General features: G+C 40.1%; 1 protein-coding gene across 3 annotated transcripts in view; it reads right to left on the bottom strand.

The window, feature by feature from the left end:
- The window catches only part of TTLL6 (tubulin tyrosine ligase like 6), a 533521-nt gene that overhangs the window by 279209 nt on the left and 232035 nt on the right, over positions 1-22277 (bottom strand). For all 3 annotated transcript variants that reach the window (XM_078641428.1, XM_078641430.1, XM_078641429.1), the window contains exons 3-6: positions 6405-6443; positions 5474-5592; positions 5255-5385; positions 4451-4607 (exon numbers count right to left, since the gene is read on the bottom strand). In XM_078641428.1, coding sequence (XP_078497554.1) covers positions 4451-4607; positions 5255-5385; positions 5474-5592; positions 6405-6443 — 446 coding nt within the window. The remainder of the gene's footprint in view (positions 1-4450; positions 4608-5254; positions 5386-5473; positions 5593-6404; positions 6444-22277) is intronic.

Genomic DNA, 22277 nt, shown 5'->3' with positions numbered 1-22277 from the left:
CCCAAGCAGAACCGGGGACCGCCACCGCCCCAAGACTAATGTTATGTAATGCGGGGGGCACGCGGCTACCCCGCAGCCCCAAAGACAGCCACCTTCCGGGGCTATATAAATAATAGTATGCATGGGGGGCTCCAGCCCCCCACGCAGCCCCAGAGACCACCACCTCTCCAGGGCTAATGTTTTGTAATGCGGGGTGCCACGCGGCCCACACAGTGGAATTGCTGAGAGGTGGTCGCAGGCCATGCCCCTCTCTACACCCCACTGCAAACGTGCCTCCTGGCACACTACTATTTGGGGGAGGAAATCCCCTTGCCTCTTGAGGGTTCAAGGGGCCAACTAGCCCCCTTGGACCCTCAAGAGGCAAGGGGACTTCCTCCCCTAAATAGTAGTGCACCAGGAGGCACATTTGCAGAGTGGTGTAGAAAAGGGCGTGGCCTGTGACCATCTCTCAGAAATCCCACTGTGTGGGCGCCCAAACAGGTGGATTGCTGAGAGGTGGTCAGTGGCCACACACCCTTTCACCACCACTCTGCAAACATGCCTCATGGCACACTGCTGCTTGGGGGAGGAAGTCGACGTTACTCCTGAGGCCCTCAGGAGGCAAGAGGACCTCACTGCCCCACCAGCAGTGTGCAGAGGCATGTTAGCAGACTGGTGGAAAAAAGGGGGTGGCATCTGACTTTTTCACCTTAGTTGGGGGGGATAAAGTCCCCTTGGCTCCGGAGGGACCTTGGGGGCCAAGAAGCCCTGGTACTTCCTGTAAGTCCTACGCAGCGGAATTCCTGAGAGCTGGTTGGAGACCCAGACCCCTTTCCCACCACTCGAGATACGTGACTGCTAGTTAAAAAACCTTAGAAATTCACTAAAAAAACAACAAAGGTTACAGGGATGTTATGGTTATGAAATGGAATTTTAAAAAAACTTAGAAATTCACTGGAAAAACCACAGGCTTGAGGGACGTTACAGTTAGGCTGACATTTCACTCGTACAAAACCAGAGAAATTCAGCCGTTTTAGTTAGCTGAGGTAACTATAACTCGCGCCCGAGCAATGCACTGCTGATGACGTCACATATTATATCAGTCATGACATGGTCAGTGCAATCACTCATGACATCACTGATGACATCTCAAATGACATCACTGATGCCATCACTCACCTAATCTCTGATGCCACTACTTTGACAGCCAATGTTTTTCTTTGTCAAAAACAGGCTCATAAAGTGGGGGCTGGGGGCAGTAGGAGTTGTTTTCGAAAAACAAATAACTAATGATCCCCACATTGAGGAAGGATTTTCTTTGATGTGGTGATGGACATAGAAAAGGACATCACATTATCCGTCCTAAATAGAGAGGGCAATATGATGCCCTTACTCCAACAGCCAGCACTTTATCAGTCTGTTGGAGTAAGCTTTTCGTCGCTGCAGCCAACAGGAGCACTGCCAACAGAAAGCTGATAGTTCACCCAACTTTAACTAGGCAGGCGGGTAGAGAGTTTGGCGGACAAGGTATTCTGATACATTTGTGTCTGAGTACCATGTCCACCAAACTCTGAGTAAGGTCCTCTGTCTTGTCTGGTTGTAGTATTTGGAAGTGGCTGGATAGCCATAATTGAGTCATACTGAACGCAGTCATGGCCTAGGTCTTGTTCAGATGATTTTTTAATAACACTGTCAATGACACTGTCATCAGAGTATTAACACACAATCTGACCTAGAGCTCTGAAAACGTCATTAAGCAGCTACACATCAGCAATGAAAAGCGTAGGAGTTAATGAGAACAATTGTAGGACCCTAAAGGTGGCGGGAAGGCAAAGGGGGAGGGGAGGGACAGGAAAGCGACTATTGTCTTAAGTCTCTGAAGTAAGATCTAAACTTATTTAAGACTTCGCCATCAATACCCAACTGGTTTTGAAGAGTCTTGAGAAAGAATTATGGGTCTATGATAATCACATGCCACTGACTTTTCAACAAGGACCAGGATGCATTGCGGTCCTTTGGCTAGGATCTTAAAGGTTTTATCACAGTTATAATGGTTGTTTCTTTGCTGCAACCATCCCTGAGATTGGACTGTTTCCACACCAGGAGGATGTTTTTATTGGGACGACATCTCAGTTGTATGCTTACAAAGTTGTCTGATGTTTTGCTTATAAAGAGAACAATTACTGATATGAAGTTATTTAATTGTTAAAGGTCTGCAGAGAGTTTCCTCAGCACGAGTTTGACCGGACTTCATTTCAGGCAGTCTGGGGACATTTCTGCCAAGATGTACCGGTTATTGACTCATTATGCATCTCTTCTTCAGGTAACAGAGCCTTGATCAAGGCATTGTACAGAAGGAAGTTGGGCAGTGCCACTAAGCTGGACAGTCAAGAACTGTCACCATTCTTGCTGCAGACCACATAGATGCCATCATGTCACCACCTGTTCAGAGAACATAATCTTGGCATATAGTGGCAGCTATGTTCAGCATTACTGCCTTCAGGTAGGCCACACTAGTAAGAGACATGTCAGGAAGCAGGAGCACTATTGTGCATATAGACATCTATGAGACACAAAATGAGGGCAAGAATGATTGAATATGGGCATTAGTGATATACGGAAAACCATTTTTTAACCCGCCACAGGATCCCATGGCCTTAATGGCTTTCTACCCATGTTCAGTATGAACAATTCACTAAGACACGGTGGGAAAAAATACAAAAGATGTCTGAACCCAATAAGCACTCTATCATAACTCTCTTAATAAAGCATTTCGAAAAAATATTCGACACAATTTCGCTCTAAGCTGAGAGTGAGAGTCTCTTCTGCTGTACGGCATGAAAGCATTTATTCCCACCCATTTTGGGCTTAACAAGTGCCCAGTTATTTACTAAGAGAGTGTAACTGCTGGTTTAGTGTGTTCTTTCACATTTCAAGACATATTATGGTAGACAATTCTAATTTGAACTGTACAGGGACATGGAAATACAGGAATTTAACATAGCTTGTTTGAGGCCAGATGGGCTCTTGCTTTTGGTGAGCAAATAAATTGTATTGAGGTGAAAAATAAGCTGCCAGCCTTTGCAAAGGGGTGCATTAGGTGACCCCGTATTCTAAGTGAGGTGCTACCTTAAGACCACATGGTGGTGTTCAAGAGGGAGGTCATCAGTCTACTCGATACAAGTCGAGAAGATCTCCAAACAAGTCATTTCCGGAGAACATAAGTTCTATAGGATAGGGTGTGTAAGTAGGGAACATCAGGATTTGAAGTACTGTAAGGAACTGCCACCACAGAATCTAAGGGCATTTATTGAACCAATGTGATCCTTGTACAAAATATATGTGCTGCGATTATCAATAGACAGAAGCTAATGAAAGTGATTAGAAGTGCTAGGACAGTGAACAGAATAAAAGGTTCCACCATCGTGCTGTATATAGGCAGGCACAGAACACAATACAGAAATCTGGCATACTCCTACTATACATCCCCCAACCTAAGTGTCTAGGGTGTGTGTGTTCTGCTTAGAATCTCCGTACTTGATGATCCAACCCCGGTTACCTGCAAGGAAAGAAGGGAAGTCTCCATCATGGTCATGAGCTGGATTACCTTTGCAGAGATATCAGCAAGCTGCTGGGTCGGAGCTTCAGCGTGTAGAGAACTCGCCAATGACAGCAAAGCTCTCCTCTCCCTAAACTTGGAAATTCTTGTTTATTTATAATGAAAAGCATACTTGTGAGTCCTGAGGCATGCCAGCATTGTTATGATCTATAGATAGCCATGTTGCCCCAATGATGAAAAATAGAACAACATTTGCACAATGTGTGTTGAGAGTTTGTAGTGCTCAAGGAGTCGTGATAATGGTTTCGCGAAGTGGAATCTGTAAGCGAAGCAGTTTCAGAGAAACAAATCCAGCATTGGTACGCATGCAAATGTGTGTAAAAGTTTATTGTGTGAAAGGGAAGGCAACTTAGAAAAAGTGTACATGGTGAAAAATGGCAGTGTTTTTTCATGGGCCTAACTAAGACACATGACAACCTCCTCTTTAAGATGCCTAGGCCTACAAGTGGTTTTCTTACTTCCCTCCTTCCATATTCTTCTACTCTTTTTTCAACAACAACCACGGTTAAACGTAGCCAGAAACAGATATGCCAGAATGGAAATTAGGAGGCAGTTTAAAGGCCATGTAGACTGGTGCAGGGTCATTTACATGTGTGGAGTAGTTCTCTCCAGAGCATGTTAATACATACTAACAGATGTCCAGCATGTTGAAACAAGAATATTAAGTCAACACACCATTACAAAATAGTTCACAAGAGAAAGCTATAATGAAAAATTCCACATTGGAGTGCAAACTTGGATACATTGGGACAGCTTGGTGGCAAAGAGAAAAGCCTGTGAAGGTCAGGCATCCATCGCCAGACTCGGACTATGTTGGACATGACTGGACCGAGTACAGCCATGTGCACCTACCTTGGATATGTACAGTTGGCATATCATGTCCTCCCCCGGGCCAATGTCCTTGACGGACCTAGTGATGTAGATCCCCCGGCCCTGACACCCCATGTCTGGCTTACAGATGTAGGTCCTGTGCTTTCGTGTCCTGCCGTAGGCCTGCAGATCACCATAGCTGGGAAAGAAGGGGAACAAACCACTGTAAATATGCTCACACCCCAGCTTTTAGCTTTAGCTGCAAAAGGATGGACATTACCCGTGAAGAGAAGAAAACATCCTTTAGAAGGAGCATTGGTAGCAGGTTCATAAAGTGGGGCACTGCAGAGCAAGGCCCTGCTGCAATCTGGGGAGATCAATGAGAGGCAGCAAGGTAGAAAATGATGAGGATGAAGGTGGGGTAAGAGGTAAGATTAATAAGGACAGTATGGTCATATGGAAAATGATAGTGCTACAGCAGGAGATGAGGAAAAAGGAAGGGCAGGAGAAGGCGAGTACAGTGAGAATGAAGGAGCTGATGCAGATGAGCCAGGAGGAATAACAGCAGGATAAGCGGTGATATAATAGAATGAGTTAGGTAAGCGATTATGAGTTGAGATACACAGGAGGAGAGACTCTGAATAAATCCGGATGTGAGGAAGATGAAGCAAAGGTTTATGAAGATGACATAAGCAGAAGGGAATCCAGATGAGGCGCGAAACGAGTTGATGAGGAGGATGGGAGTAGTTGGTAAAGAAGATTACAGAGTAGCAGGAAATGAAAAGAAACCGTGCGACCCTTAGTGCTGAAAGTAGAGGAATATGGTGGTGACCTACACACACTTACTCCGCTGGCAGACACCAGGACCTTGGCAGAAGGTGGTATTCCTTAGGGAAAAGCTTCTGCATACGGCTCATGTTACGGGCAAGCGTATCCTTCCGGCAGATTTCATTCATCCCAGGAAAATGATTGATTTTCTAGAACAATAGGATACCAGAGTGGTCAACGTTTCATATAAACATGATCCTTCTTCTGAGTGAATATCACAAGATGTGGGGTTCATACCTGGTACCCTTTCATGTCCAGGGCACGGTCCAAAGACACTGAGCAGTCTGTCCAGAAAAGGCTCCAATCATTTGTGTCGCATGACTCATGCAGACCATATCGCCGAGCCGCTCGACGCACTGCATTATAGAAAGAAAATGGTTATGTTGGCAATGCCCTACATTGAAAGGTTTTCCAAAATGTAATTTCTATTGTCAGGAGTACTGCTAATGCCTTATTTAATCTCATAGATATATTGTCTTATTTCATGGAACCATCCAGCCGTGTAACTACCTGTAGAATACTCAGCCCTAAGCCCTGCCTTCAGCCTTCAGAATACAGAGTTTAGAACCTTACCTATAGAATACTGAGCCCTGGGCCCTGCCTTTAGAATACATAACTTGTGGCCCTACCTGTTAAATACTCAGCCCTGAGCCCTGGAGTCCTGCCTTTAGATTACAAAGTTCAGGGTCCTACTTGGAGAATACTCAGCCCTGAGCCCTGCCATTAGAATTCACAGGTCAGGGCTCTAACCATATAATAATCAGCCATGGGTGTGTCTAGCCTATGAAATTCATAGTGAAGAATACTCAGCCCTCATCCATATATGTAGAATATGCGGCCAAGTGGCATTATCATTTATCAGGAAACAGAGTTTAGTCTACTCTATATATGTGTAGGATGCTCAGAAATCTAGTTACAGCTCTGCACTGAAGGGGTACATGAAGGTGGGGGACATTGTGCTTCACAGTGATGGGCAATACAGTTGGAGGGAATAGGCAGGTACCGTCTGCAGAACACTCAGTACCAGCTTACTGAGTTCATAGAAGCTTGGATGGCTTAGACCCCTGACACAGATGTATAGACAATCCACCCCTAGGTCAAGTTTCTTGTCCATCGCTGGGCACGTCATCAGTATTCTGAGTAAGGTGTATAGATCAGCAGGACTCACCACTCTCGTACTTGCAGTTAGACAGATTTATCGCCAATCATCTGGAAAAGAAAAAGAAGAAAAGACAGAACAAGAAACAAAAGAAATTCCTGTTGTGGTACATTCGGCAGCAGTGGGATCCCATCTCCGGGTAGAACAGTACAAGCCCAGAGGGCAACAAGCTCATGTTCCCTGGATGACACCAGGTAGACCAAGCTATGTGCCTCGACTATAACAAAAGGGAAAACAAAAAGTAAAAACTGACATTTAGCAATAACTATGTATATAATACAATGATTGAGAGCTGGGATTGCTGACTTAGAAGCCTGATCAGATCAAACTGCATTGAAAAAGTTTAAAACATTTCCCGGTTGACTCAGCGTTCATCATTCCAATGCACAAAATAGTATTAATTAGCAAATAGTACTAGCAATTAAAATATCTGTGTTTTTATGTATCACTTCATCCCGCCCTTCTCCAGTTCCTAAGCACTGAAAATAACCACAGTGACAATTACCCAATCTTATGGCACTCAGTTCATAGACCCCTGAATGATTGAAGGCTGAGTTGACCTCACCAAGAATAGCATTCATGACCTGTACATCACAGCCTACGTCAGCGTGAGCATTTATCTTACTAAGCCATGGTGCTGATGTAAAGTGCCTTCAAAGCCACAGAAGTGTAAAAGCAAGTGCTATATAAAAGCAAAGTGCTTGTAAGGTTACAATTATTGTGCAATCGGGCTTTCGTGATGTTATAGGTACTGGTGTATACAGTTATTATAAACTCTGAAAAAATACTGGCAGCTAGGGAACTCAGTCACTGCACCACCTAAGGTAATTACAGATTTAAGATTACATAGACATAGCCCACCTCAAATGACCAGCTACCAGATGGTCATAAAATATCATACCGTTTTGAATATGGCTTTTGGAAGATAATTAAAGAATGTTTTCTAGGGAGACGCGCGATCGCGTTTTTCAAGATGGCCGCCAATTTGTGAGCTCTGATGCATTTTCGCCCGTTTTGGTGAATAAACGATTACTTTTAGTCAGAAGTTGGGCTAGTTTGGGGTCGCCACATTAGTTTTGTGCCTACCTGCATTGTGAGCAATTTAGACAAGCTTTTGCACACCGGAAAAGGTATTTTCATCTCTCCCAGTCTGGTTTAGCTGCTGCACCAGCCTATTCTTGAGTGTTTCTCACAGCTTTTGCATCTATTTCACTGTTGTGCTTTTCCAATCTGCTATTCTGCCTCATTTACCTTTAACATGGAAAATGAGAACTCTGTTAATAATAAAAGAAGGCAGCAAGTTTCTCCGACCCCTGCAAAATCTAAAGTTGTGGAGTCTCCTGAACCCTAACTATCTTTAATATTGGAGGAAATTCAAGCACTTTGTGTCAATACAGATACCATTGCTTCTGAAATTAAAAATGTACGCAAAGAAATGGCTAGTCTATCAATGAAAACTTCTGATAATTCCATCAAAATACAGGATAATAAAGCTAAAATTGACGCATTTACGCCACTTGTGGAAAAAATTCCTCCTTTCTCCACAGCATTATTGGACTTCGAAAATCGTAACAGTAACAATATAATTTACGCATCTTTAATTTGGCTGAAGATGTTGAGGGAAATAACTGTAGAATATATTTGAAGAATTTATTGCCTAACCTGGTACAAATTAAATTTCCAGAAAATTTCGAAATCGATTAGGCTCATAGGATTCCCTCACATAGGAACCCTGTTCACACAAAGCCACGACAAATGATTTTTAAAGTCCTTCGACATCATCATTTAGTATTAATTTGAAAAGCAGCAAGGGAAATTCCTTCATTGATGGTAAATGGAAATAACATTTTATTCATCAAGAATTTGCCAGAGAAACTGTCTCAATTCGGAAAGAATTCACTGTTCTTCGTCCTCAACTGCGAAGTCTAGGCTACAAATATGGTCTCTTTGATCCTTCGACAATGCGCATTTGGAAGGATAATTTTTCGAAATCTTTTCAGCGCCCTGAAGATTTGAAATATTTTTGGGATCCCCAGTCACAACACTCAATAGAAACCAATGACTCTGCTACGTGATTTTTATATGATGTCTCTTCTGACTTAACATTGAAATTTCTTTCTTAAAGGGCTCCAGCGGTTATGGTCATGCTTGTTCAGTGTGTGCGCGTTTCATATTTCACATTTTTGTCTCTTGTTTGTTGTTTTTTCCATGGTTTTTCTTTTTGCCTCTCCATCTTTAACTGGAGATACCTTTTTCTCATTCTCTTGATCTTCTTTTATTTTCCTCTTCTTTCTCTTCTTTCTTCATTCTTTTCTTATGGCTAATACACACCATATTAATGTTGTCTCATTAAATGTTAAAGGTTTACGCCATCCAGTTAAACGTAATTGTTTTTTTAGATTATCTCAATAGTTACAAAGCAGATGTTTGCTTTATACAAGAAACTCACATAGATGATAACATTTTAGATTATATGAAGAAAAAAATGGGTGGATGCTATTGTCTCTTCTCCTGCGAATTGTAAAAAAAACGGTGTAGCTATTTTATTTGCGAAGAAACTGCACTGTCAAATTTTGAGTAAAACTTCTGATAAGGATGGTAGATTAATACTTGTTAACATTGAAGTTCATGACTCATTTTTATTTTTATTAAATGTTTATGGTCCTACAGCGGATGATCCAGTATTTTGGACTAATCTTACAATGGAGGTTTTAAAGATTGGTAATGTCCCTTTGATTGTCGGAGGAGATTTTAATGTTATTTCTCATCCCTTACGGATAGATTGTCTCTTGCTAATTTTATCCTTCTAAAGTTTATTTTGTGTTCAAATCATTTCTTCAAGCTACTAAGTTGGTAGATATTTGGAGATTACATTTTCCTACAGAAAAAGGTTTTACTTTCTTTTCCAACCCTCATAATTCTCATTCTAGAATTGATTGTTTACTGGTTTCCAGATGTTCAATTGGTTCAATATCCAACCCTATTATTGGTAACATTGACATTTCTGACCATGCTATGATTTCTTGGGTTCTGAATTTAGATTCAACTTTTACTACAAAATCTAGGTGGTGATTGAATACTGATATAATTTTAAATGAGTATAACAAGCATAAACTTTTAACTGCCATTCAAGAATATTTTGTACTCAATCCTGAAGGTTCTACTTCTATGATTACTGGGTGGGATGCTTTCAAAGCTTATATTAGAGGTGTAGCTATATCTATTATAGCCCACGAAAATAAAACCTGTCATACAAATGCCAAAAACCTTCAAAACCAGATTGCAACATTTGAACGACTTTTCATTACATCCAACAAGCTCCAGTATAAACTTAAACTACAAAAATTGCGTTATGAATTCAATTCGCTCCTTAGTAAGCGAGCAGGTATCTAACTTTCTAATGCTAAAGCTAGATTTCGTTTTATTGCCAATAGATCAGGAAGACTATTAGCTAATTATCTACGTATTAAAAGAGATAAAACACAAATTAATTCAATTCATGGCCCCCAGGGTAAAATTGCCATTTCTCATAATGATATTGTTGATGAATTCCTAAATTTCTATTATACACTTTATAATAAACCTGATTCTCAAGATGTTTCCTTGATAGATTCCTTCTTGAATTCCTGTGATTTACCCATGATTTCACAAACAGATAAGGCTGGTCTTGAAGCACCTAGTGAAATTTTTGCTGTTATAAAGTCCCTTAAAAAGAATAAATCTCCTGGTCCTGATGGGATCCCAGCAGAATGTTATAAAGAATTTCAGTCACAATTGTTACCTTTTTTACATCAATCATTTACGTTTTTTGGTTCTACTGGAACTACATCTGGCTCTTTTACGTAAGCGTTAATTATAGTACTTCCGAAACCAGATAAAGATCCCACTTTAGTTTCTAATTATAGTCCAATTTCCTTAATTATTCAAGATTGTAAATTATATGCTAAAATTCTTCCTACTAGATTGGGACCCATATTAGATTCTATTGTACATCCAGACCAGTCTGGTTTTATGAAACAGGTATACTGCTAATAATACTAGAACTTTGCTACACATTATTGAGCAAAGTCATACTTTAACATTACCGTCTGGAATTTTAGCCTTGGACGCTGAGAAGGCATTTGATAAAATTCATTGGCAATTTTTATTTCATACAATAATTTAATTTAATTTTGGACCTATTTTTATACGCATGATCTCAGCTTTATTTTTTGCTCCTACAGCTCGTTTGTTTATTAACGGTCAAATTTCAAATCAATTTTCACTTTTTAGAGGTACAAGACAAGGGTGCCCTCTTTCTCCTCTCTTATTTTTAATTGGCATTGAACCTTTTCTTACCTCTATAAGAAAATGCGAGAATTTTAAAGGTATTTATATTAAGGATGTTATTGTTAAATCCCTTGCTTATGCTGATGATGTGTTATTATTTATTAGTGATCCTTTATCCTCGTTCCCCTCACTGATGGATATTATTAAAAAATATTCTACAGTTTCAGGATATACTTTAAATACCAATAAAACAGAACTGTTCCCTTTAAATGTTTATTGCACACCTGATATGCTTCCTATGCATAAAATTATTTAGCAAAAGAATAAGCTCAAATATCTTGGAATTTTATTTTCCGCCTCCATGAAATCTACAATCAATCTAAATTGTGAATTTGTTCTAAACTATATTAAAACCAAAACGGCTAAATGGGCATCATTGCATCTTTCTTGGTGGGGCAGAATGGACACTATCAAAATGAATATTGCTCCCAAAATCTTTTACACCCTAGCCATGCTACCTACACAATTTCCACTAAAGTTTTATAAAGATGTTGATAAACTTTTGTCAAAGTTCCTATGGAACAACAAATCTCCTCTGAATTGTTATAAAAAGTAGAAAGTACCTAAATGTAATGCTGGTTTTGGTATCCCTGACTTTTTTCTTTACCTTAAAGCTTTTATTTTACAACAAAGTTCGTTATGGTTTAATCAATCAGTTTTAAATAATCCTCCTTCATGGTTACGTATTGAGAAATCAATAGTTAGTCCATTTCCACTACCTTCCTTGTTGACTATGTGTAATACTGCAACATTTTTCAGAAAATCAGTTATTATAAAATCTACTAAAATGTTATTTAATGATCTTGATTTAGTTTTATTCTTTCCCATGATTAATACTGATGAAGTAGCGCTATGGTATAGTAGTGTTATTAAACTAAACAGACATATTAGTTTCTGGTCTTCATGGATTAAAGCTGGTATTTTTTACCTCAAAGATGTTTACTCCGATAATACTTTCATTGCTTTTGATCAACTTTAAAACAAGATTTGGTATACTCAATTCTGACATCATTAAGTATTACTCTTTATGTAATTCAATCTTAGATTCTTTTCCCAGTACTATTCCATCTAATGATAAGGCCGATAGGTCAATTTATATTCAAACAGTCTCTAGAGCATCTCATGGGGTTTCCATTCTATATAAAAAATTATCAGATACTTTAGGTAATAATTTAGAGATGATTTCCACTTTTTGGAACAATGAACTTTCGCTTGCTCTGACTATTGACACATGGATATTTGGCTTGGTAGTATATCTAGCTGGCTACCTTTTTCAACTTACCAAACCAATTCTTATATCCTATATAATCGTTTATGGACTCCATCACGTTTACATAATGCTAAACCTATTCCCTCTGCAGATTGTTGGCACTGTAAATCATATCCAGGTACACTACAACATATGCTTTTCGATTGTCCTTTGGTTTTTAAATTTTGGTCTGAAATTTGGGATGTCATAAAAAAATCTTTAACATCTCTTATCAATTAATAATATGTAAATCTGCGATTTTATCACAGAATCTAAGTGATTTGGAATGTAAACTTTTGAATTTTCTTATCTCAGCAGTGCTTAAATCTATCACGTATTGCTGGAAAGATAATTCTTTATTGTCTGTTCATGCTTGGTGGTCCGGGTTATTTTCACTAGAAGAGGAGCACAATTATCTACGAATGTGATTAATCACAACTCTTTTACTTAACAATCGTTTTTGATACCTCTTGATGTTTATTTATCTTCTTAATGTTGTAGTTATGACTTTAATTCTCAGTTTAATCCATATAGTCTACTTCTATTATAACATGTCGTAGCTCTGCATATTTATTGTGCTATTCATGTTCTCTATGTCCTCTCCCTGCCCTCCCTTCCCCTCCTACTATTATATTTCACTTGCATATGTAATGTGTAATACCTATGGTAGTTTTAGGATGACTATTGTTATTTTATGCATTGTTGCCTTGGTATTCTTTGACTGATAATAATATTTTATGTTTTGTCTTTATTATTTATCTTTAAACAAAACTCAATAAAATATTTTGAACATAAAAAAAGAATGTTTTCTATTTTAAAATGTGAGCAGTGATACTGCTAAACAGAAGTGTGCACAATTGTAACACACTGTAGAACACAGCTCTCTATCTGGAGAGTTGGGATAATAAAAAAAAAAAACAACAAGCAGTGGTAAGGCCAATAGGTATCGTCTCTGAAAGAACTATTGGCAAAGCCAATGTCTTTTAGCTAAGTTGTACTGTGATGTATTCCTATAGGTTCTGTATCGATTCCCCTATTCCTGACCCTGTTCTGGTTAATAATTAACTAGCAGCCATCCCACGGTGCAAAAAAACGTTATCTGATTAAGCCACACCACGGCACAGGAACGCGTTATCTGATTAGGTCATAACGCTTGCCATCTAATTAGGCAAGCACTATTCCTCCAGCCCCTGATAAGGCATACGGAGCTCTCAAAACAAATCAAACCTATGACAACCTGGGAAAATCCCTGCGGCCATTGTTTTGATTTCACCGAGAACTTCAGTAAAGAATGTGCTAACGACCAGTCCGTATGACATCCTTATTGAAGTATCTATGTCCATCCTTACGTCAATCTCGACACCTTACAGGTATAAATATTACCGACATTGCCTTAAGCAAACACACGCGGTGGTGACGAGATCGGAGCAGCGAGACGTGCTGAGAAGCCCAGCAGAGAGCGAAGCCCACACGCGCTGCCCCGCCTTCCTGACGCGCTGAGAACGAGACGCTGCTTTTCTCCTGCCGAGAAATCCAGCTCCAGCGCTTCCAAGCGGCCCTCGCAGGCAGCTGGAATATCAAGACCAGAGACGAGAGATACCAGCCCTCAACCATTCTAGATCTCAGGTACAGAACTGAACAACCCCTTACAGAGAATTCTTGAGTCAGTCACTTGGCAAAACAAACTTAACTTAAACTGCTACTTATCTACTCCCGCCCACGTATTAGGCTTAGGTCAGGTACACTGGGGTAGGCGTGGTTAGAAGCACCAGTTGAGTACGATTAGTCAATGTATATATGTATAAATCTATTTTATCGATTTTAAATATCATATGGCTTAGAAACCATATCAATGCTTCTGCAGTATTATTTTATACTTCTGCTTTTATTGTATGCACTTTACTTAACCATAAGTATCGCAATAATATCGATTCATTTCTCTTGTACGAGAAAAGAGACTGATCAATAAATAACATCTTTTATTGAGCACGCCCGTCTCTTCCTTTTCTCTACAATCTGGTGAAACTAAGAATGCACTGAACTGACTGAGTAAAATAAGTTGTCTTTTGTTTTCACACGACTCTAGAGATATACTCTTGATTAGGGGAGAGCAAAGTTGTCATGTTCTATGGTTGTCAGAAACTAAATCCCTTCTTGTCTATCCAGGGAAGTTAAACTCCTCCTTGCCTATTCGAGAAAGTTTCTAGTGAACTCTGAGCTAGCTGGCAAACCCAAAACTTTAACTCTAATATCGTCAGTAGAAGACCTAGTTAACCTCCGTCCTGGGTCTATACTACTGAAGGTATTATTCCAATGCGCAGAGCCTATTGGGATAATAGGAACTACACTACATGGCGCCCAACGTTTGGATAGGCGATAAAACTAACGCAAGACATTAGAGTAACTCAGTCGTGCTTTTTCACACAGAACCCCTTTTTTTCCCATAATACTCCAAAGACGTCTGGAGTGGGTGAAAGGTCATATCCGCCAAACCTCGCAGGAGGAGACTCCCATGTATGGTTCTTGGTTTAGTCAATGTTGAAGGATACACTGTTCCAAAATATTGTGCATCTAATCTTTGTTTCCATAGAAACCTGATCTGCAAACAAACAGAATAACCTTCCTGTCGGTAAAATGATAGACAGTGATGAAGAAAGGGAGACAGCTAGAATAGCAGCTGAACTCCTAGTAGCAGACAATACTCTGCTGGTAAATGACCCAAATGCAATACTCATCCCGGTCAACATAAGGAAATCTATAACCCTAAAACTTATAGAAAATGGACTGACACCAAGAGGTGGTACAGTCATATTCGTAATTGAGGCACACGAATATCGGCAGACAGAGGAATTCTATTCATGGATAAACTTCCCAGCAGCAAACGCTGTAACAAAAGAGTTCCACTATTATAAAATAGAGGAACCACCGGATATCTACACTCCTTTCGAGGAGGTGGAAATACCACTCAAATTCCAAGAGCACCTGCTCTTGTTTCATGGCGCCCTAAAACATAATAATCACATCACCAGGCTCGGTCCACTAGGTAGACCAGGAGCAACGTGGCCGGTCCTAGCCGGATATACACCACATCCAGACATTGAAGAAATGTCTGCAGCAGAGCGTTTAATACAGCTAAAACAACTAATCAAAATACATAGACAATTAGTCCAATATGTAATGCGGACTTCAACAGTCCAACCAGCAGTTAAAATTCCACAGCTGAACCCTCATCAGGGTAACACAAATAAAATTACACCACAGAACATACAGTCCTGTCTGGGTAAAGTACCCGCAAAACGGGAACAAATACCCTTCTGGCTAGCACAAAAAATCACTCAAATAGAGGCGGTGTTTCCAGACACCACCCTGGTAGAAAAACACAGGATTCTGACTATCTGTCTTCCAATGGGAATCGCACCACACGTGGAAGACTGTGACACTTGGGGTACAGTCTTTGCTTCCATATACACAAAAACACATGGTGTACCATCCATGTCAGTAATACCAGATGTGCTAAAACAAATTCAAGATGAATATGGTCCAGAACCCGCTTTAACTCTTGGTATGAAATTACTGAAGGACTTCAAGCAGGTCTCGGCTATATTATTAGCCAACATAAAGGGAGAAGCAGCAAACGTGGCGATCCGCCAAAGGTTAAAAGAGACAGATATAGCAGACCAACCAACCGAAATTGCCAGAATCATAGAGAAATCCTATGAAGAACTAGGAAGAGATAGTCTGGGTGGAATACCGGTAAAACCTCAACTGATTGAAAGTCCTGAAAAGGTATTTATTAAAAATAATTTAAACACTCAAAAACAGAGCTGGGATGGAAACAAACAATCCAATCCTAAAGAAAAAAGATTCCAGTCCAGAGGAAGGTCTCCTCGGCGGAGAGAAAGATCTCCGAACCAAGGACGCAGGTCTCCCCAAAGTGAGCCCTCTGGGAAAAAATACAACCTTAGAAATAGGGATAATATAAAGAAACCTGATAGATATCAAGATAATGATACAAGTCCCTCTCAATCTTTTCAGACTTCCTCGCAGAAATCGGAAAGAAGAGGACGATCAGAACACAGGGAAGAGCACGTCAAGTCCAAAGACAAGGAACCTGCTCATCCAAATAAAAAGTTACAATTTCCAAAAAAGAAGGTAGCCAGTATTAAAGTAGTCAAAGATGCCGAGAATACTGAGGACACAGCTGAAAAACGGAGAATGGGCTCAGACAATGCTAGACAGCGCAGCAGAAGTGAGCATAGCTCGCAAAGTCCTTATGAATCATCTGAAGACAGTGGACACGAATGAATACATTCAGGTGGAAACTGCAGATACCAGAGTTAGCAAACCTCATAAAATATATGAAATTACATTGCGTATAGAGGGGGATAAGACTAGAAAAATAAGGGGTCTCTTTTGGGATAATCTCTCCCAGGGCTATGACATCCTAGCTGAACGAGACTGGCCACCCGAGTTTGTCAGGGAGTGCCCTCATGGCGAAGAAATAATTATGCCTGCCTTCTCAAATCACATTCCAATTCATAAAAAATATACACTTGCTAGAAAGTGGGCAGTAGCTCAAGCTCCTGCTTTATATAAAAATCATGTAGGATGGGATGAGGACTCTCCTCCCCACAAAATCCAGTTAAAATCACAACCTACTGCACAGAGGCAGTACCCAATTAAGCAAGAAGCTAAAAAACAGGTAAAAGAGATCCTAGATCAACTTGAATACCAGGGGGTGATTGAAACTTGCACCTCACAAATGAACAATCCTTTGTTTCCTGTCTCCAAACCAGACAACTCATATCGTCTAGTTTTGGATTACAGACACCTTAACTCATGTTGCAAAACCTTTGCAGTACAAAACTCACATAGTGCTGCACTAATAAATAACATAGTGCGCAAAATTTACAAAACAACATTAGACATCTCTAATGGATTTTTTTGTCAAAATATAGCACCAGAGAGCAGATATTTGACTGCATTCTCGGTAAATGGCTCGCAAAAAAGTTTCTGCCGTTTACCCCAGGGGCACAAGAACAGCCCAGGATTATTCTCAAAGAGAGTAACAGAATTACTACAAACATATGATGACGAGGCATTATCATATGTCGACGACATTTACCTAACAGATGATGACTTGGATACTCACTTGAAGAGAGTGAACACCATAATACTTGGGTTCGCAGCAGAGGGTTACAAATTCAACTTTAAAAAATCAAGAATTGCCCATCTAACAGTCCTGTTTTTAGGATATGAATTATCAAGTGAAGGCAAAAGCCTGGCTGACAATTTCCTAGAGAAATGTGCTGTACTCCAAGCTCCTAGAACACTAAAAAACTTACAATCAAATCTAGGCTTCCTAAATTTCGGAAGAACATACATTGCAAATTACGCAGAAAGGGTCAAACCCCTTTATGATCTAATAAAACCAGATTTTAAAAGAATCAATTGGAATCAAAAACACACAGAAATTTTGAGATCTTTACAAACAGACATGCTAATTAAAACAAAATTAGAAACACGTGATAACACACGTAATCTTGTGATTTGAGTCATCCCAGGAAGATGCGGATTCACATACCTGACCTCTAATGAGGGAGAAAAGGTACCAATTGCATACAAATCACACTTGTACACAAAGGCTGAAATGAAATTTAGTCCAACGGAAAAAATTCTGACCGCGGTACAGACTGCTGTAGCAAAGGAGCGGGCCCTAGCACAAGGTAAACGAATAACCATCGTGACACCGATACCAGCTCTGGAGGCGGTAACAAAGGCAAGCATTCCGAATGCTAAAGCACTCCATCCAAGGTGGATACAGTGGGCTAATTCTCTTGCGGTATACGAATTTGATCCCAACTTAAAAACACAAGAATTTCTCCAATACGAATTTGAATGTCCTCCGCCAATCGAAATTCTGCCTCTAGAACACTACGGCTATATAATATATACAGACGGGTCAGCACAACCCGCAGTAGGGGGTAAACAAGCTTACAGTGCTGCGTGCGCGATTGTTAAAGGTCGCTGGCACGAAGGGAAATTTAAACCAGCGGTCACTAAAACACAATCTCTAGGAGATTGTACAGCTCAGCGAGCTGAACTACTAGCATTCAAGATGGCGCTTGAAAATACCGATCGAGAATTCCCCACACTCATAGTGTGCGATTCGTATTATTGCGTTCAGTCTTACAATGAATACTTGCAGATCTGGCTTCAGAATGGTTTTAAGGATGCAAAAGGAGGCACAATCAAGCATAAAATGCTTTGGGAACAAGTAGTTCATTTGCAAAAAGAACTACCAAAGACTCACGTGATACATACACTGAGTCATCAACGTGATGGCGTTCAGGTTGCAGGGAATTCATTGGCTGATGAGGCAGCGAAGGCAGCGGTGCAAACGGCTTCCGTAGCCGCCATCACACGGTCAAAAACAAAAATAGACAGCGATATATTACAAGCTGTCAGCGCTACAGGAAAAGATTAGATAAAAACACTCCCGAAAGGCTTTCCAGTGAAATACTCATATATGACTGATACAAACAATGTTCCGTTTGCTCGAATCCCTGGAGTGGGGGATAGGGCAATTCCAAACATGGAACATAGGTTAGGACTTATCATAGCGGCACACGAAGGACTTGCTTCTGTACATGCTGGCGTCTCAGCCACAGTATCGTTATTAAAACAGAGATACTGGTGGCCACAAATGAGAAGACAAACACGGAACTATGTTCTAGGATGTGAAATATGTCAAAAAATGAAAGTATCAACAGTGAGACGACCAGCTCAGACGCCCCTTCTAATCTCGGATAAACCATTAGCTTGTGTTTACCTGGACCACTGTGGTCCCTTACAAAGGGATGGTAACTATAAATATATCTTGGTTGCAGAGGATTCATGCACGAGATTCATATGGATGTGGCCCCAGCGATCGGCTGACGCTAGAACTGTTATAAAAGATTTGTGAGTCTTTATCGGCACATACGCAATTGGCATGCTGAATTCTGATCAGGGTCCTGCCTTTAGCTCTCGAGCTTATAAGGAGGCCAAGACCAGCATGGGCATTGCATTGCGGTATTCTTGTCAATTTCATCCCGAGGGAAACGGAATCGTAGAAAGAAAAAACCGTGACATAAAGCAATCTATAACAGCGAAGGTATTAGGTTCGGGAGCTGGGTGGGTCAAACATCTAATAAGTGTCCAACGTAGTCTAAATAACCTGCCAAGAAATTCTCTGAGGGGATTCAGTCCGTACGAATTATTGTTTGGAACTAGAATGATGGTCTTAGATCTTGACAGTCAGACTTCAGTGGTTAAAGAAAAAAGCTTTGATATCAAAGATCGTTTGGCTATTTTACAGGACTTAAACGAAACAAGGAAAGACCTGAGCAACATAAAGTTGAAACAACAGCCAACGACCACTGAAGAAAAACCACCTGTCCCAGCAAGACCTGTCTGGATTCCAAAAGTCGGGGATCTAGTCAGAGAAAAGATCGCGGTAAAGAAGGAATTTGGGCCTTCTTACAGAAAAGCAGTTCCTGTCTTGTCTATCAACGGGACAAGATCAGTAGTACTACCGCCCCTTGCTGGTAAAAAGGAGAACAGGGTTGTATCAATCGACCTGATAAAACCACAATCATGTGGCCGATAACAAACAGTAGGCCAAGTGGACTCCCGATGAGTAGTAGAACACCAAGGTTTGCTACAAACACAGAGGTTCAATCTAAGAGGCTACTCACATTTGAAATGCCAAAAGAACAACAACAAGGACTATGCAACAATGCTATGGAACTTAAACCTCTAAAAACCCAAATAAAAACATTTAGCAGAGACACACCAATCTACAATGAAGTAACAAATGACTATTCTGCTGCAACAAAAAAAACTGATAAAGCAAATATCAATCCTGAAGCAATAGGAACAATAGACAGAACGGCATCCGGTTACTTCATCAACTTCAGCGATTCATCTGAAAACCTGAGTGAATCAAAGGAACAAACATCAACAAAAACCTTTAGAAATAAAGCTAAGGAACTTTTTCAACATCTGAAAGAAACCTATCTGATTTCTCCATGGATTGAATTCTGGGTGGCCTTAGGTGCACTTATCCTCATATTTTGGCTCATCATGGTACTATGTTTGGGACACTTCATTGAGGGAAAATATGCTAAAATGGACACAGCAAGCCAGAAAATCAACTTGATCCTCAAACCACACACGTCCTCGCACGTCGAGAAAAGAGAACTTTCTTCAGTAAACTTCACAGCCAATCCTATACCAGGCGGTGTAGCATGGGACAATACTGATTATGAAATCTATGGTCCGGTTGAAATCCTGAAATATCCACATCAAATCAAGATCTCATTGAGTGACTTTGTAAAACCAAGCTCAGTTGCTGATGATTGGGACGTTGAAAGCATTAATAATATGATGTCTGACCTAGTGATGTCTGCTAAATTTACAAAACATGATTATTTGCAGGGTTCATCTAATTATGATAAAATGTTCTGCTATAATCACTATAGTAATCATTATCTGTATAAATCTGCACAACCTAGAAATTTTTTGAATTATAATCAATGGGAACACTGTGCAACCCCTCCAAAAGGTAGCTCAAGAACTTTTTATGACAAATATTCATATTTTTCAGGGTTCAACACAAGTAATGCAGAAACATTTTATTTCAAATTATCAAATAAGACTGGTACAAAGACCATGCTTACAAACACTAAATTGATATATTCAGACTCATTTTTTGAACAAATGAGTACATTTGGTTTTGATTACTGGGACAAAAATGTTGAAGTAAAAAGTGTTTGGGGTACAAAGGAATGGCAAGTACAAGGTATAGAATCATTGTTTAGAGCCTGCATGATCCCAGAACAAATTATATTTTTGAATGACACTATTCAACAAACTACCTGTCTTGGCCTAGCCAAAATCAAAGAGTTAAACAAACCGTCTATTCCAAAGCCAACAATGAACAGTAATAGCTCTACAGATGAGGAGATAAACGTAAACCATATATTAAGTCAAAACAGAACACATCCAGATTGGAAAAAGTGGTTGATCTGGCCCACAGATACAAATAACTGTCAAGACAGATTCCTGAACAAAATCCAGGGGTTCAAATTGACCAGGCCAGACCCTAGATATTCCCAAAGACAACACCCAGGGATAATTACCACGTACAGTGTGGGCAAGCTCTGCCTTCAATGGCTACAAACATCCACACTGTCAGAAATTAAGCAACACCTAACTTTACTTACTGATGGTGCTGACTTGCGTGATTTCATTATGGGACCGCGCAAACAGCGTCAAAAACGCTTCATAGCAGCCTCTGTATATGCAGCTTATAACGAAGCCTGGAAAATAACTCAAATTGAAACATCAGAGAAAATACGGGAAATTGACCGTATTAATTTGGAAAAATCACTTTCTGTAGTGGACAATGGGTTAATGACTCTGTCCTCCAGAATATACTCTTTGGACAGCATTGTGTCTTCAGCAATCGACATAATATCGCAAGACTTACTGTTATTACAACACGGTCAGTCCCAATTGCGTTCTATTGTACAACTTGGCTGGACGTTACAAAATCTGCGTTCAGGCTATGTGCCTTGGCGTTTAATCAACACAACGTCACTGTTCAATATCTTTAACCTTACTGATAAACAAATCAGTATGGCAGAGAAGGGTGCTGATTATACAATCCTGAGCATTGAGAAACTCGAGAGATTACCATTGACAATGTCAGAACGACCTGTCAGTGAGTGGATAATACATGGAATAATTAATATTCCAATATCTACTTTCAGGTTTCAATACTGCCAAAAATATATACAGGCTGGCATGTACGAAAAATTGGGTAAAGGGTACATTAAGTCAACATGGAACTTGCCCTATTCACATGCATGTGTCAGTAATAAAGGCCAGAAAGTGTTTCTTAGTGGCAATAATTGTGCAATGTCACTAAGCGGTACACTTCTGTGTAATAGTATTAGTTTACACGGAGCATGTGAAGGGTCCTCAAATAACCTTTCATGTCACCAGCTAGGCACACCTGCGACACAAATAGAACCATTCTTTAGGAGACTATCGAACGGGAGTTACATTATAATTGTAGACCGCAGATGTTGTAGCTTAGTGCCCGGAATAGCTTATCTCATAACTACGACTGCGAAGGTCATGTGCTGTGAACGAGTATTGTTCCCCAGCGCAATGCCAGACAGGGAGGCAAGGTTATGGCCGAATTTGAAAATTTCTTCCATTAGAGTTGATACTTTAAGCAGAATGAAAACTGT

This window comes from Lissotriton helveticus, chromosome 5_1 (assembly GCF_964261635.1).
Source record: "Lissotriton helveticus chromosome 5_1, aLisHel1.1, whole genome shotgun sequence".
Lineage (NCBI taxonomy): Eukaryota > Metazoa > Chordata > Amphibia > Caudata > Salamandridae > Lissotriton > Lissotriton helveticus.
The sequence above is the reverse complement of the archived record's forward strand: the minus strand, read 5'-3'. Positions and strand labels throughout refer to the sequence as shown.